The sequence below is a fragment of the Marmota marmota genome, unplaced genomic scaffold (assembly GCF_001458135.2).
Source record: "Marmota marmota marmota unplaced genomic scaffold, marMar, whole genome shotgun sequence".
In the NCBI taxonomy this organism is placed as follows: Eukaryota; Metazoa; Chordata; class Mammalia; order Rodentia; family Sciuridae; genus Marmota; species Marmota marmota.
In genome coordinates, this window is record NW_026000261.1 from 6,293,475 (window position 1) to 6,307,811 (window position 14,337).

The 14,337-nt window shown below is 34.1% G+C and overlaps 1 protein-coding gene across 1 annotated transcript in view; it reads right to left on the bottom strand.

Annotated features, from left to right (window-relative positions):
* The window catches only part of Col4a5 (collagen type IV alpha 5 chain), a 231,190-nt gene that overhangs the window by 86,203 nt on the left and 130,650 nt on the right, over window positions 1-14,337 (bottom strand). The window contains exons 18-23 of the mRNA XM_048796868.1: window positions 10,737-10,910; window positions 10,307-10,390; window positions 2,828-2,920; window positions 2,475-2,545; window positions 1,948-2,139; window positions 458-626 (exon numbers count right to left, since the gene is read on the bottom strand). Of these exons, the coding sequence (XP_048652825.1) occupies window positions 458-626; window positions 1,948-2,139; window positions 2,475-2,545; window positions 2,828-2,920; window positions 10,307-10,390; window positions 10,737-10,910 (783 nt within the window). The remainder of the gene's footprint in view (window positions 1-457; window positions 627-1,947; window positions 2,140-2,474; window positions 2,546-2,827; window positions 2,921-10,306; window positions 10,391-10,736; window positions 10,911-14,337) is intronic.

Genomic DNA, 14,337 nt, shown 5'->3' on the forward strand with positions numbered 1-14,337 from the left:
AGAGGAGGAGGAGAGAGAGAGAGGTGGTGGGGTGTAGTGGGAGGGGGCAGGGTGGAGGATGGGAAAGGCAGCGGAGCACAACAGACTGTATGGCAACAGACAGTATGGCAATTTGTAAATCAATGGATGTGTAACTGATGTGACTCTGCAATCTGTGTATGGGGTGAAGGTGGGAGTTCATAACCCACTTGAATCAAAGTGTCGAATATGATATGTCAAGAAATTTGTAATGTTTTGAACAACCCACAATAAAAAATTTAAAAAAAGAACAAAAATTTAAAAAGAATTCCCCCTTAAAATATTGTGTTGCCTTGCTATGGAGCTCTGAAGAGTCCAAATATAAAAGGCTAGGGAAATACATCTCTCAGGAAAGGAAGCCAAGTGCATCTACATGATAATATGTGTACACTCTTAAGCACAAAACTTAAAATAGAACAAATAATAAGAGTAAACTTACCTGGTATTCCTGGCTGGCCTGGATTTCCTGCTACACCTTGTATGCCTTTTTCACCTGCTGGGCCTGGAGGGCCAAAACCAACAGGGCCCATAGGCCCCATATCTCCTGGGAGACCTGGTAAACCTGGGTTCCCAGGGGGACCTCTTTCACCCTTAAAAGCAATTCCACCCTGAAAAGGGAAAAGTTTACTACAGAAACACAAAGATATAACAACTATCTGTAGGTTGGTACTATCATTATTCTTTGTACCAGGGACTGAACCCTAGGGTAGTTAACTACTGGGTCACATCCCTAGCCGTTTAATTTTTTTTTTTAAGTCAGGGGTCTCTTTTCCTCTCTTTTCTTTTTTTTCTTGGCACTGAGGATTGAATCCAGGGATATTTATATACTGAGCCACACCCCCAGTCCTTTTGGTATTTTATTTAGAGATAGGGTCTTGCTTAGGGACTTCCTGAGTTGCTGCAGCTGGCTTTGAACTCATGATCCTCCTGCCTCAGCCTCCCAAGCCTCTGGGATTACAGACATGTGCCATTATGCCCGACTTAGGTTGGTATTATTTAATATAACTAAGGAAATGATATAGTCATAAATTGTTTTTCTTAACAGCTACATAAGTATAGGTGCTATTATGGAATGGTTGGTATGTAGGATCAATTCACTTAGTTATTCACTCTTTCAACAAATATATTTGAGCTAGTCCTATGTGTCAAGTGTGAGAATATAGCAGAGAATATAAGTAGACACAAATCTCGACTCTCATGAAGCTTACAACCTAATAAAAGTCAAGAAGGTTATAGTCTAGCTAACATATTATAAAATATACTTCCAACCTAAACATTCTGGGCCATGTGTTATGCCCAAAATGAGATTGCTCCTTAATGTTCGATATTTGGCTCTGTGGCACATTTAACATGGCCATATACTCATACTACTAAGAATACTTTACATAAAAAGCACAAATATCTGGTTGTCAGCTATAAATATGTGGAACAAGAAATGGATGAACCTCATGATGACTCAAGCATCTTAATCTCCTGCCTACCTATTCATATCCAGTAGTAATATACTAATGTGTTAGAAATTGAACTGAATCATAAGAATAGTAAGGAAATACTACAAGTAATGGTGTACTATTACTATATGTAATCATATTTTTTGAGCATAGATTGGGTGTACAACTTAGCACAAGGCCTATCCTTTATTTTAATTTAGGAAACTATTTTTTTTTTGGATACTGGTGATTAAACCTAGGGCTCTGCACATGTTAGGCAGGTGCTCTAGTACTGAGTTACATCCTCAGACCTTTTATTTTATTTTTTAAATTTTTAGACAGGGTTTCACTAAGTTGCTCAGGATAGACTTGAACTTGAAATTATCCTGCCTCAGCCTCCAAGGTAGCTGGGTGGTGCACACCACCACACCCAACTCCTAGAAAACATTTCAGTGTGGAAATTCAACATTAAAAGACCAAGAATATCAAACCAACTCACAGGCTCTCCTTTGGGGCCAGGAAGTCCTGGCAATCCATCCTGTCCAGGAGTGCCAGGTAAACCAGGAAGCCCTGGAACTCCAGGGGAGCCTAATTCTCCTTTGTCACCCTTCATTCCTGGAAAAGTGAGGATGTCACCAGGTTCACCTTTAGATCCAGGAAAACCTGGAGCACCTGGAGCTCCTGGTATGCCCTGAGTGGGGGAAATATCAAAGTAGAGGGGGACAAGAAAGAGAAAAAAAAATCAGTTTCATTTTTCGTAATACTTTCTTCTCTACAGTTTAATCCATCAATAATAACATTTAGTGTAAAAAATAATAAAATCAAGTAAGGCACAAGTTAGGGAGGGTCAAGGAATCAAATAAATTACAATTTAATATAAAATATATCTATCTCTCTATATACATGTCTATATAAAATATCTATCTATAATCTATCTAACAACTATCTAATCACTCCATAAGTGAAACTCAAAGTGTGTATGACTTTCCTCTAATTCTTTTTGATTTATAATATACTTAAACTTACTGGTAATCCTTTGGGACCGATTGCTCCAGCATGTCCTTTTTCACCTTTCTGTCCAGGGAAACCAAGAGATCCTAGCATGCATACACATAAAATAATGTGAGTTTTGAGCTTGAAACCTCAATAAAGCTCATAGAAATCATCAAGTCAGGAAATCAAGTTTTAAAATAAGAATCCCATTCTATCTCACTTAATTTGCATTTTTATTTTCCTCTTTTAAAATCTTGAAATGAAATCATCCTTTATTTTAAATAAATTTAATATTTCATGTTATGTATAATATTGTACCTGCTGGTATTTATTAACTCTAACTTACTAGAATCTATCCAAGAAATATTTTACGCAGAATGTTTTACCTGGAGGACCTGGGAGACCTGGCAAACCAGGTTGGCCTGGAGGTCCTGAAATACCAGTTCCAATGCAGTTGAAGCAGGTGTCACCCTTGTCACCTGGTAAAAATTATAATAAAAATTATTACCTAGAAGGAATACTTTGGAGATGGTTTGAGGATGGTATTGAGGATTAAACAAACCCAGAGGCACTTTACCACTGATATACATCCCCTGCCCTTTCTATTTTACATTGAAATAGAGTCTCCCTAGGTTGCTGAGGCTACTTTGAACTAGTGAACCTCCTGTTTCATCTTCCTGAGTCAATGGGATTTCAGACATGTACCACCATGTCTGGCTGGAAGGGGGTACTTAAACCTTCTTTAGAGAAGTCCTAAAGAATATAGTAGTAAGGGATAACATTTCTACCTAACAGTGTATTTAGAGAAGCTTACGTGTAGAATCAATTCATTGATCAATATTTACTAAGTGTCCACTGTATGCCAAGTACTGTTCCAGGTATTTGTGATACACTGACAGACAAAACAGACAAAAATCCATGCCTTTGTGGAGCTCACATTCCACCAGTAGAAAGGAATGATAAACAATGAAGGCAATAAATTATATATTAAACATTTTATTATATTAAGTATAGTAAGTATTTTAAAATATATTAAAGTGTTATGTTTGTAGTAAATGCAGAGCTTGGTAAATGAGATTGGGTATGCTAGGGATGGGTGAGTGGAAGGAAGGTTGCAAACTCAAATAGAGCGGTCAGGGTAGACCTCATTGAAAAGAAAATACATGAGGAAAAAAAAAACTTAGAGGGTGTCACATGTGCATAAGGAATAGCAAACAGACCAGATTGCTGAAGCAGAATAAAGTAGAACCACATCAGAGAGTAAACTGTTTATAAGGAATGGGTTCTCATGGAGTATTGTATAAGTCATGGTAAACTCAATAGCTTTTATTATGAGTAAAATGAGAATCTTGTAGAAGAATTTAAAAAGAAAAGCAAAGGTTGTTATGTTAACAATAAGCTCTAAGGGCAAGGATGGAAACTAGGTAACCACTTAAGAGGCTACTTCTATAGGGTTCTATGAGAGAGATGGTAGTTCATTCCGGAGTTACAGCAATGAAGATGATCAGAATTGGTTAGGTTTAAAGTAGAGCCAATGGGATGTTCTCATGGATCATACATGGAATACAAAAGAAGAGAGCTATCAAGGATGACTCCAGGGTTATTTAACCTGAAACAACTAGAAGGCTAGAGCAGATTACTTTTCATGTAAGAAGGGGAAGATGGCAGTAAAGCAATTGTGGAAAAGGAAGTAGCAGAAATTAGGATTGTAACTTGATCAGGATGTCAAGTTCAAAACATTGACCAAGTAGTTTCACACACAAATCTAAAGGCAAAGAGTTATACCTGGACAGGAGACAGAAATTTGGAAGTAACTGACAAGTTCATAGTATTTTCAATAAATGGGCCAAGGATCTGAACAGACACTTCTCAGAAGATGATATACAATCAATCAAAAATATATGAAAAAAATGTTCATCATCACTAGCAATTAGAGAAATTCAAATCAAAACCACTCTAAGATTTCATCTCACTCCAGTCAGAATGGCAGCTATTATGCATACAAACAAGACTAAGGGTTGGCGAGGATGTGGGGAAAAAGGCACACTCATACATTGCTGGTGGGACTGCAAATTGGTGCAGCCAATTTGGAAAGCAGTATGGAGATTCCTTGTCTTGGACTATACCCAAAGGACTTAAAAACAGCATACAACAGGAACACAGCCACATCAACATTTATAGCAGCACAATTCACAAAAGCAAGACTGTGGAACCAACCTAGATGCTCTTCAATAGATGAATGGATAAAAAAAATGTGGCATATATACACAATGGAATATTACTCAGCAATAAAAGAGAATAAAATCATGGCATTTGCAAGTAAATGGAGTTAGAGAAGATAATGCTAAGTGAAGTTAGCTAATCCCAAAAAACCAAATGCTGAATGTTTTCTCTGATATAAGGAGGCTGATTCATAGTGGGATAGGGACATTGAGCATGGGAGGAATAGATGAACTCTAGATAGGTCAGAGGGGTAGGAGGGGAAGGAAGAGAGCATGGGGTTATTAATGATGGTGGAATGTGATGATCATTATTATCCAAAATACATGTATGAGGTCACAAATTGTTGTGAATATACTTTGTATACAACCAGAGATATGAATGTGTAATAAGAATTATAATGCATTCTGCTGTCATATATAAATTTTTAAAAAGTCAAAGAACTGGATGAATGAGTTTAGGTATGGAAGAGGAATAAGGACTGAGCATTTCAAAATTAAAAGTTGAACAGATAATTCTTAGATGTATAAAAATACAAAGAATCTACAATATATAAGACTTACTACAAAGCCACAATAATTAAGACAGTCTGGTATTGATGCAAGGAGAGATAAATTAAAAAAAAAACAGAATAGAGAGGTCAAAATCAGACTCACACATATATAGTCATGATTTCCAATAAATGTTTTAATGAAATGAATACATTATTATAAGTAATACAAAAGTATTAATAAAATTTTGATGGTCTTTTGTATTATAATACTGAGTCAACAGTATATCTATAGGAGAAAAAAACTACTTTGATCTCTGATTCAAACTATACATAAAAATTAACTGAAGATAAAAACAAAGATTAAAATGTGAAAGGTAAAATGATAAAACACCTAAAAGAAAACTGGAGACACAGCATACCCAACGCTATGGGATACAGCAAAAGCAATACTAGCAGGGAAGTTTATAGCAATCAATGACTGCATCAAAAAATTATAAAGATCCCAGATAAACAACCTGTCACTGCATCTGAAGCAATAAAAAAATCACAAACAAACTAAATACCAAATTAGTAGAAGGAAAGAAATAAGAAAGAGCAAAGTGAAAATAAATTGCATGGAGATCAAAAACACAGCACAAAAGATTAATGAAACAAAGGGCTAGTTCTTTGAAAAGATAAAATAGACAAACCTTCAGCTAGACTAAGAAAAGGAGAGAGAGAAAATCAAAGATGAAAAGGGAAGCATTGTAACTGACACTACAAAAATACAAAAGCTCATTAGAGATTATTACAAACAAGCATATACCCACTAATTTAATATTCTGGAAGAAATGGGAAAATTCCTGAATACACACACCTTACCAAGACTGAATCCTGAAGAAACAAAAAACCTGAACTGACAATACTTGTTAATTAAATTGAATCAGTAATAAAAGAAACCTCCCATTAAAGAAAAGCTCAGAACCAGATAGCTACACTGCTGATTCTACCAAACATTCGAAGAATACTAATTCTTCTTAAGTTATTCCAAAAAATCAGAAAAAGAAATCATTTAGCACATTCTATAAGGCAAGTATTACCCTGATACCAAAACCAGGTAAGGACACAACAAAAGGAGGAAAACTACAGGCCAATATCCTTGATAAACAGATTTTTAAAATCCTCAATGAAATGCTAGCAAACCAAATCCAACAGCACTTTACTTTTTTCCCTACTCAGAAATGCACTTTTATTGTAGTCTCAAAGTCGATTTAAAGAGTTGGGTCACAATATTTGATAATTGCTGCATTATAACTATAAATAATAAAGGTATTCATTATGTCATATTGATACATAGACATAACATAATGTGATCATTCTCATTCCCCTTTACCTTCCTTTTCCCTCCTTTCAATAGCACTTTAAAAAAATTACTTCCCATAAGTAGGATTCATTCTAGGGATGCAAGGAGGGTCCAACATATGCAAATCAATAACATGATATATCATATCAACAGAATGAAGGACAAAAACCACATGGTCCTCTCAATTTGTACAGAAAAAGCATTTGATTAAATTCAATATCCCCTTGTGATAAAAATACTGAACAAACTAGGTATACAAGGAACATGCCTCAACATAATAAAGACCATTTCTAATAAGCCAACAGATAACATTATATTAAATGGGAAAAAGAAAATAAAATGGGGAAAGCTGAAGATTTTCTAAGATATGGGACATGATCAGGATGCTCACTTTTAACATGTTTATTTAACATAGTTTTGGATACAAACAGGCAAGGGAAAGGAAAAACAGACATCCAAATTGGAAAAAAAAGTCAAATTGTCATTGTTTGCAGATGACATGATTTGATATATCTTAAATATCTGCCAAAAAATTTTAGAACTAATAAATTATTCAGGAAAGTTGCAGGGCAAAAAACCGATATACAAAAATCAGTAATGTTGCTATACACTAATTTCAGCGAATTATCTGAAATAGAAATCAGAAAGTAATTCCTTTTACCATAGCTTCAAAATATAAAATATCTAGGAATAAATTTAACCAAAGGGGTAAGAGATCTCTGCAAAACAAAAATTATGAGATACTGATGAAAGAAATTTAAAAAGAGAAAAAAGTAGCAAGGCATCCTGTGTTCATGGATTGGAAGAATCACTATTGTTAAAATGTCCATACTACACAAAGTGATTTGCAGATTTAATACAATCTCTATTAATTCTTTACCCAAATAGAAAAAAATTCTCAAATATCTATGTAACCACAAAAAATCCTGAAGAGCCATTTAATTTTTTTTTAGTTGTCGATAGACCTTTATTTTACTTATTTATATGTGGTGCTAAGAATTGAACCTAATGCTTCACACATGCCAGGCAAGTGTGCTGACCCTGAGCCCCAGCCCCAACCCTAGCTAATGCCATTTTGAACAAAAAGAACAAAGCTGGAGGCATTAAACCACCTGACTTCAAAACATACTACAAAGCTGTAGTAATCAATAAAGCAAGGTATTGGCATAAAAAGACAACTAGACCAATGGAACAGAACAGAGAGCCTAAAAATAAATCCATAAGTCTATAGCCAACTGATTTTGGAAGAACACACATTGGAGAGAGTACAGTCTTTTCAATAAATGGTGCAGAGAAAATTGGATATATGCTGTAGAAGAATGAAGCTAGACCCCTATCTCTCATTAGTTACAAAGATCAACTTAAAAGTAAGACCTGAAACTATAAAGCTACTAGTAAAAAACATAAGGAAATGTATCAGGAAATTGTAATGACAAGAATTTTTTTTTTTGGCCAAAACCCCAAAATCATAGGAAATGAAAGCAAAAATAGACAAATGATATTACACAAAACTCGAAAGCTTCTGTACCTCAAAGGGAACACCCAAGAGACAAAATAGACAACCTAGATAATGGGAGAAATATTTGCAATGTAAATGTCTAGCAATGGGTTTATATCCAGAATATATAAGGAACTTCAAAACCTCAAGAGCAGAAAAACAAATAACTTGACTTAAAAATGGGTAACAGATCTAAATACACATTTCACAAAAAAGAAACATACAAATGAACAACAGGTATATGAAAACATGTTCAACATCACAGATCATCAGGAAAATGCAAATCAAAACCACAAGGAGTTAATACCTCACCCCAGCTTTGAAAGGCCAAGATCAAAAAGACCAAACGTAGTGCTGGCAAAGATGTGGAGAAAATATTGCACATTGTTTGTGGGAGTGTAAATTAGTATAGCCAGTATAATAAATAGTTTGAAGGTTATTTAAAAATTAAAAATAGAACTGCCATATAATGCAGCAATTCTACTACTGGGTATACATCCAAAGGAAATGACATCTGTGTATACAAGCATCATCTATATGCCAATGTTCACTGCAGCACCATTTATAATAACCAAGGAATGGAAACAACCTATGGGACCATCAAATGATGAATTGATAAGTAAATGTGGTACACAATATTATTCCACTTACATATAGAATACTATTCAGTCACAAAAAGCGGAAAATCCTGTCCATCATGCTAAGTGAAGTAAGGCAGATACCTAAAGACAAGTAGCATGTGATCTCACCATATGTAGAATTTTAAAAAGTTGATCTCATAAAGTTAAGAGGAGAATGGTGGTTATCACAGGCTTAGAACAATAAACAGTAGGAAGGGAAGGTGAGAAGTTGATCAATACCTACTAAGTTACAGTCAGAGAGGAGTGAGATGCTCTGAAGATACTTTTACACAGTGTGGCGACTATAGATAACTATTATAACAATTATGTACTGTATATTTGAAAAAGCTAGAAGAAAGGATTTTTAAAGTTTTCACCACAATAACATAATAAATGTTGAAAAGATAACTTTGTTTAACTTGATTTAAATATTACACAATATAATCATGTATTGACATTATATAACACACCATTAACATTAGTACAACTTTTATGATTTTAGTATCCATTAAAAGAAAAAAAATAAGAAAAAAAAGAAAATGGGAGGAGGGTATCTAGAAACAGTGAACAGAACATTCTTAGGGAGTTTTGCTGCAAATGGGAGCAGAAAAATAGAACAGTAGCTTGTAGGAGGAGTGGGATTACCATTAACATATTTTTTCAGTGGTTATAAAAAAGCATATTTGTATGCTGCAAAGAATTATCCAGTAGGGAAAATTTGACGATGTGGAAGAAGCAAAAATTTCTGGACCAAAATCCCTGGGGAAACAAAAGGGAATGCAATCTATTATGCAAATAGAAAAACTGGCTTTATATGGGAGTTGCAACAGCAATAGGCAAGAAAGTAGAGTTCAGTGGCACAAATTCAAGCATGTGTGTAAATTTGGTGGTAGCAATGTATAATAACTGTTGTTATTACTTTAATTGGTCATTGAAGTATGAAGGTAGGTCAGAATCTTAAAATGAGAATAGGGAAGGAGGTATAATGAGTTTGAAAAGAGAAGATACAGGCTCAGAAGAGGTAGAAATTTTGAAACTACTAAGGCTACACTTTAGTTCCTAGCAAGTACAAGGAAGTTAGGGAAGGACAAAGGAATCAAAGGTTTATGAATAAGACTGATTCCAATGACTGATCATGGGATGAAGTTAAGAGCAAAGGAAGGACACCAAAAAGTTAAGGGATCTCAATGGTGTTGAAGTAATGTTGTAGGTAGTGAGCTAGGAGCCAGGCACAGTGGCACACGCCTGTAATCCCAGCAGCCTTCAAGGCTGAGACAGGAGGATGGCAAGTTCAAAGCCAGCCTCAGCAGTGGTGAGATACTAAGCAACTCAGTGAGACCCTGTTTCTAAAATACAAAATAGGGCTGGGGATGTGGCTCAGTGGTTGAGTGGCCCTGAGTTCAATCCCTGGAGAAAGAAAGGAAGAAGTGGGGTGGGTAGAGAGAAAGGAGGGAGGGAGGGATGGAGGAACAAAGGAATGAAGGAAGATAGTGAGTTAGAAAGATAGGAAATAAATGATCACAAAAGTTGGATTTATGAAATCAAGATTATGTAGGTATATAGTATTATTCATGAGATGATCTTGGTGTATGAATAGGGAATGAGTCACTGAGGTAGGATGGAAGATAAAATAAGGGGATTTTGCTGATGTTATGAAAAAAAGAAGGAATGAACAAAGTTTGGGGATCATACCTTTCACTCCTTGTTCCCCAGGTAGTCCTTTATCACCTGGCAATCCAGGTGGGCCTGGAGGGCCTGTTTTACATATCTCATCACCTAAATTAGACAAAGAAAGAATAGTATAGCAGCTAATTGTTATGAAACATTCAGAAGACTACATGAGAGCCCAATAGGCTAGAAAAAAAAAATCTATTTTCATTAATTTCTTTGCAGAAATACAACCAAAAGGAAGACACAATATTGTAGATGATAGTATTTGAAGATACATTTGAAGAGCAAATTTAAACATCAAACAATCACCCAAACTGAACAGAAGAATCTTCAATAGAATCTCCTAGACATCAGGAATGCAAATAATGATGCCAACCTTTAGCTGGAGTCACTTATAAGTGAAATAAACAAAAACAAAAATAGAACATAACAGGAGAAAAAGAAAGCTTACTAGGAGGGATGTAAGGTCCAGGAGGGCCAGGGGGCCCTGGAAGGCCAGGAGCCCCAGGCTGTCCATCAAGTCCAGGAGATCCCGGAATAGAAATTCCTGGTGGGCCTTCATCACCTTTCTGGCCCCTCTCTCCAGGAAATCCAGGGGGACCAGGAGGACCTATAACTGCAGTCCCTAAGATAAGAAAGAGCACTCATAAAGTGATCAAAATGATCTTACATTAAAGATATTAATTTGGTTCTCAATGAGACATTAAGTAATTATTAGATTTTCCTTTAACATAAGATTTATTTTGTTCTTATTTTTTCCATCATAATCAATATTTGAAAGGTTGTTCAAATAATGTAAATAAGTTTAAATATAAGAAATAATAATTCAAGGTGACTTTATTACTTATGGAAAGTAGTAATAATTTTCTACCTACTCTGATACTCTCAGAAATAAAAGAAAGTTATAAAATAGGCATTTCAAAGTTCCAATGTAAACATGATTCTCAATCTGCACATTCTTCAATTCCACTGTCATTATTTAATATTTCTGTACTGTTAATACACTTTTTAGTTACTATAGCTTTATATGGATTTAAAGCTGGTAAGGAAGTTACATATATCTTTGTTCTTTTTAAAAATCATCTTCACTTACAGATTTGTTCCTCTAAATTAATGATGGAATCACCTTGTCACTTTTTATTTTTAGAAACCCACTGGAATTCGAAGTGTGAATAATTTGAACTTAAAGACTGACTTTTGGTAGAATTGATTATTTATAATACCAACTTATTACATAAAGTAACAATGAAGTACATCTTTATATATTTAGTAATTTTATTGTATTTAATAAAGTTTATAAAATCCCACAGAGTTCTTACATATCTTCTGCTGTCTTTATACATGTATTTGTTTTATTACTACTGTGAATTTCTCTACATTTATTGGCCTACTCTCTTTTATTGTTAATATAGTCATTTATAGCAATGTTATAATGTCATTATTTAATATGCTTCTGAATTGACTTGATAATATTTTATTTAGGATTATTTATTCTATGTTCATTGATAAGGCTGAATTATACTTAATTGAAGTGTTATCCCCTTGGTGGTTTGGTATCAATGTTTTTAAATTGGATTAAGTTTTTTAGTGTTTTGAAATAGTTTAAAATAGGGGAATTATCTGTTCCTTGACAGTGGGGTAGACTTAAGCCACAAAATCACCCATAAAAATCAATATTTTTTTCGTGGAGAACCAACATTTCAAAATCTTCTATTTTAATTGATCTACTTACATTTCCTACTTTCTCAGGACAATATTAATCATTTCTTTTCTACTCCATAAGAAGTCTAACTTTTCATTTACAATTCCAAATGTATTAAGATATAATTAGTTCTCTTTTAGCTTAAAGTTTAAATAATGGTAATATCTTTTTATTTGCTAATTTTATTTGTGCCTTGTCTCACTTTTTTTGGGGGGAGATACCAAGGATTGGAGTCTGGTGCACTCAACCACTGAGCCACAACCCCAGCCCTATTTTGTATTTTATTTAGAGACAGGATCTCACTGAGTTGCTTAGGGTCTCACTGCTGCTGAGGCTAGCTTTGAATTTGTGATCCTCCTGCCTCAGCCTCCTGAGCTGCTGGGATTACAGGTGTGTGTCACCTCGCCCCACCCCTTGTCTCACTTTTATCTTGATTATACTTGCTGAGTTTTGTTCATTTCAATCTTTTCTCAATAGCATCTTTTAGTTTCCATACCTGACCAAAATTGTTTTAAATTGTTTATCAAGTGTTTCGCTGAACTTTTCTTGCATCTGTCATTTTTATACACGTGTTTGTGTTTTCAACTTAGCTCATTTACATTCTTTTGTGGTACTGGGGATTGAACCCAGGGCCTTGTACATGCTAGATAAGCACTCTGTAACTGAGCTACACCCCAGCCCTTCAATTACTTTTAGTATTTCTAACTTTGTGATAAATTAAGGGTAATGCTTTGGCTATATTCATTGAGTTTTGATATGAAGTGTTTTCCTTGTTGCTTTGCATTCTGTAGTTTGTCATTTCCATTTGTTTCATCTTCAGAGTTATTTGTAATTGTGTTTTAATATAAAATGTTCTTTGGTGATTTTGTTGTCATATCATCACTATATTTTACTGTGATCATAGAGAATAATCTGAACATAGTAGATTTTTTTCTGCTCTAATAGAGTCAATTTCTGTAAATATTTCATGTATATTTGAAAATAAATGTGTATTTTATGCTGTTTAATTTTTTTCTCTCTTCCACATAGATAGCTTGATTGTGTTTCTCAAATTATTTTTATCCTTAATTTTTAACTACTTGACATGTTGGGGATTTGCCATTTATCCCTTGTAGTTTATACGTTTTCACTTTATATATTCAAAGCCATTTGTTAAGTACAACTGACTTTTATATCCTCTGTGGCATAATTTATCTATATATACATATAAAATACCTGACATTTAATGTATTTTGTGCTGAATTCTATTTCATATTATCAAATTTATAAGCTAGCTTTCTTTTTGATATCATCTAATAGATTTTTCCACTGTTTTATTTTCAAATTTCTTTTTTTTTGCTTTAGAAATGTCTATCATATATAGTATAAAGATATTTTTATACCAATTTTATTTTAGTATCTTTTAATTGGTGTTTGGTATTTTCACATTTGTTCAATTACTGATTTATTTTTAACTTCTTTTACTCATCTCATATTTTATTTTCTATTTACCTGGGTTTATTTTTGTTTTGCCCCAATCCTAACTTCTACTGCATAGAGGTTTTTTATCCCTTTTCTTCTTTACTGGTGTATAAAGCTATGCATTTTTCCTAATATTGTCTAGTAGTTACTTTTAAATGTTTAACCCATGTCTTTAAATCTATACTTTTCTAAAAACTTATAGTTAACAATACCTATATTTTTCTCCTTCTAACATGACAAAACAACAAAGAACCCTCTCTGACTCCCTGATCCCTTCTGTACTTACACATCTCATGTTGAAATGTACAGTTCCACTTTTAGATTGTTACTTAAAGCACCTTTTTTTTCAAATTTATTTTTTAGTTGTAGTTGGACACAATACCTTTATTTTATTTGTTTTTATGTGGTGATGGGGATTGAACCCAGGGCCTCACACATGCTAGGCAAGCACTCCAGCACTGAGACTCAACCCCAGCCCCTATTTTTTTTTTTATTTTTTAATTATCAAAACTCATTTAGAGGGATGGTTATATAGCTCAATGGTAAAGCACTTGCCTAGCATGCATGAGGCCATGGGGTTCAGTCCCCATCACCACATAAAAAATAAACAACAACAAAATGATTTAAATAAAAGAAATTAACAAGCTAAAAGCCTTTCAGAAAAAAGCCTCATTTAGAGTTATTAAGCTTTACTTATACCTTTTTTTTCTATTTTATTTTTTTATTGTGGGTTGTTCAAAACATTACAAATTTCTTGACATATCATATTCCACACTTTGATTCAAGTGGGTTATGAACTCCCACCTTCACCCCATACACAGATTGCAGAATCACATCAGTTACACATCCATTGATTTACAAATTGCCATCCTAGTGTCTGTTGTGCTCC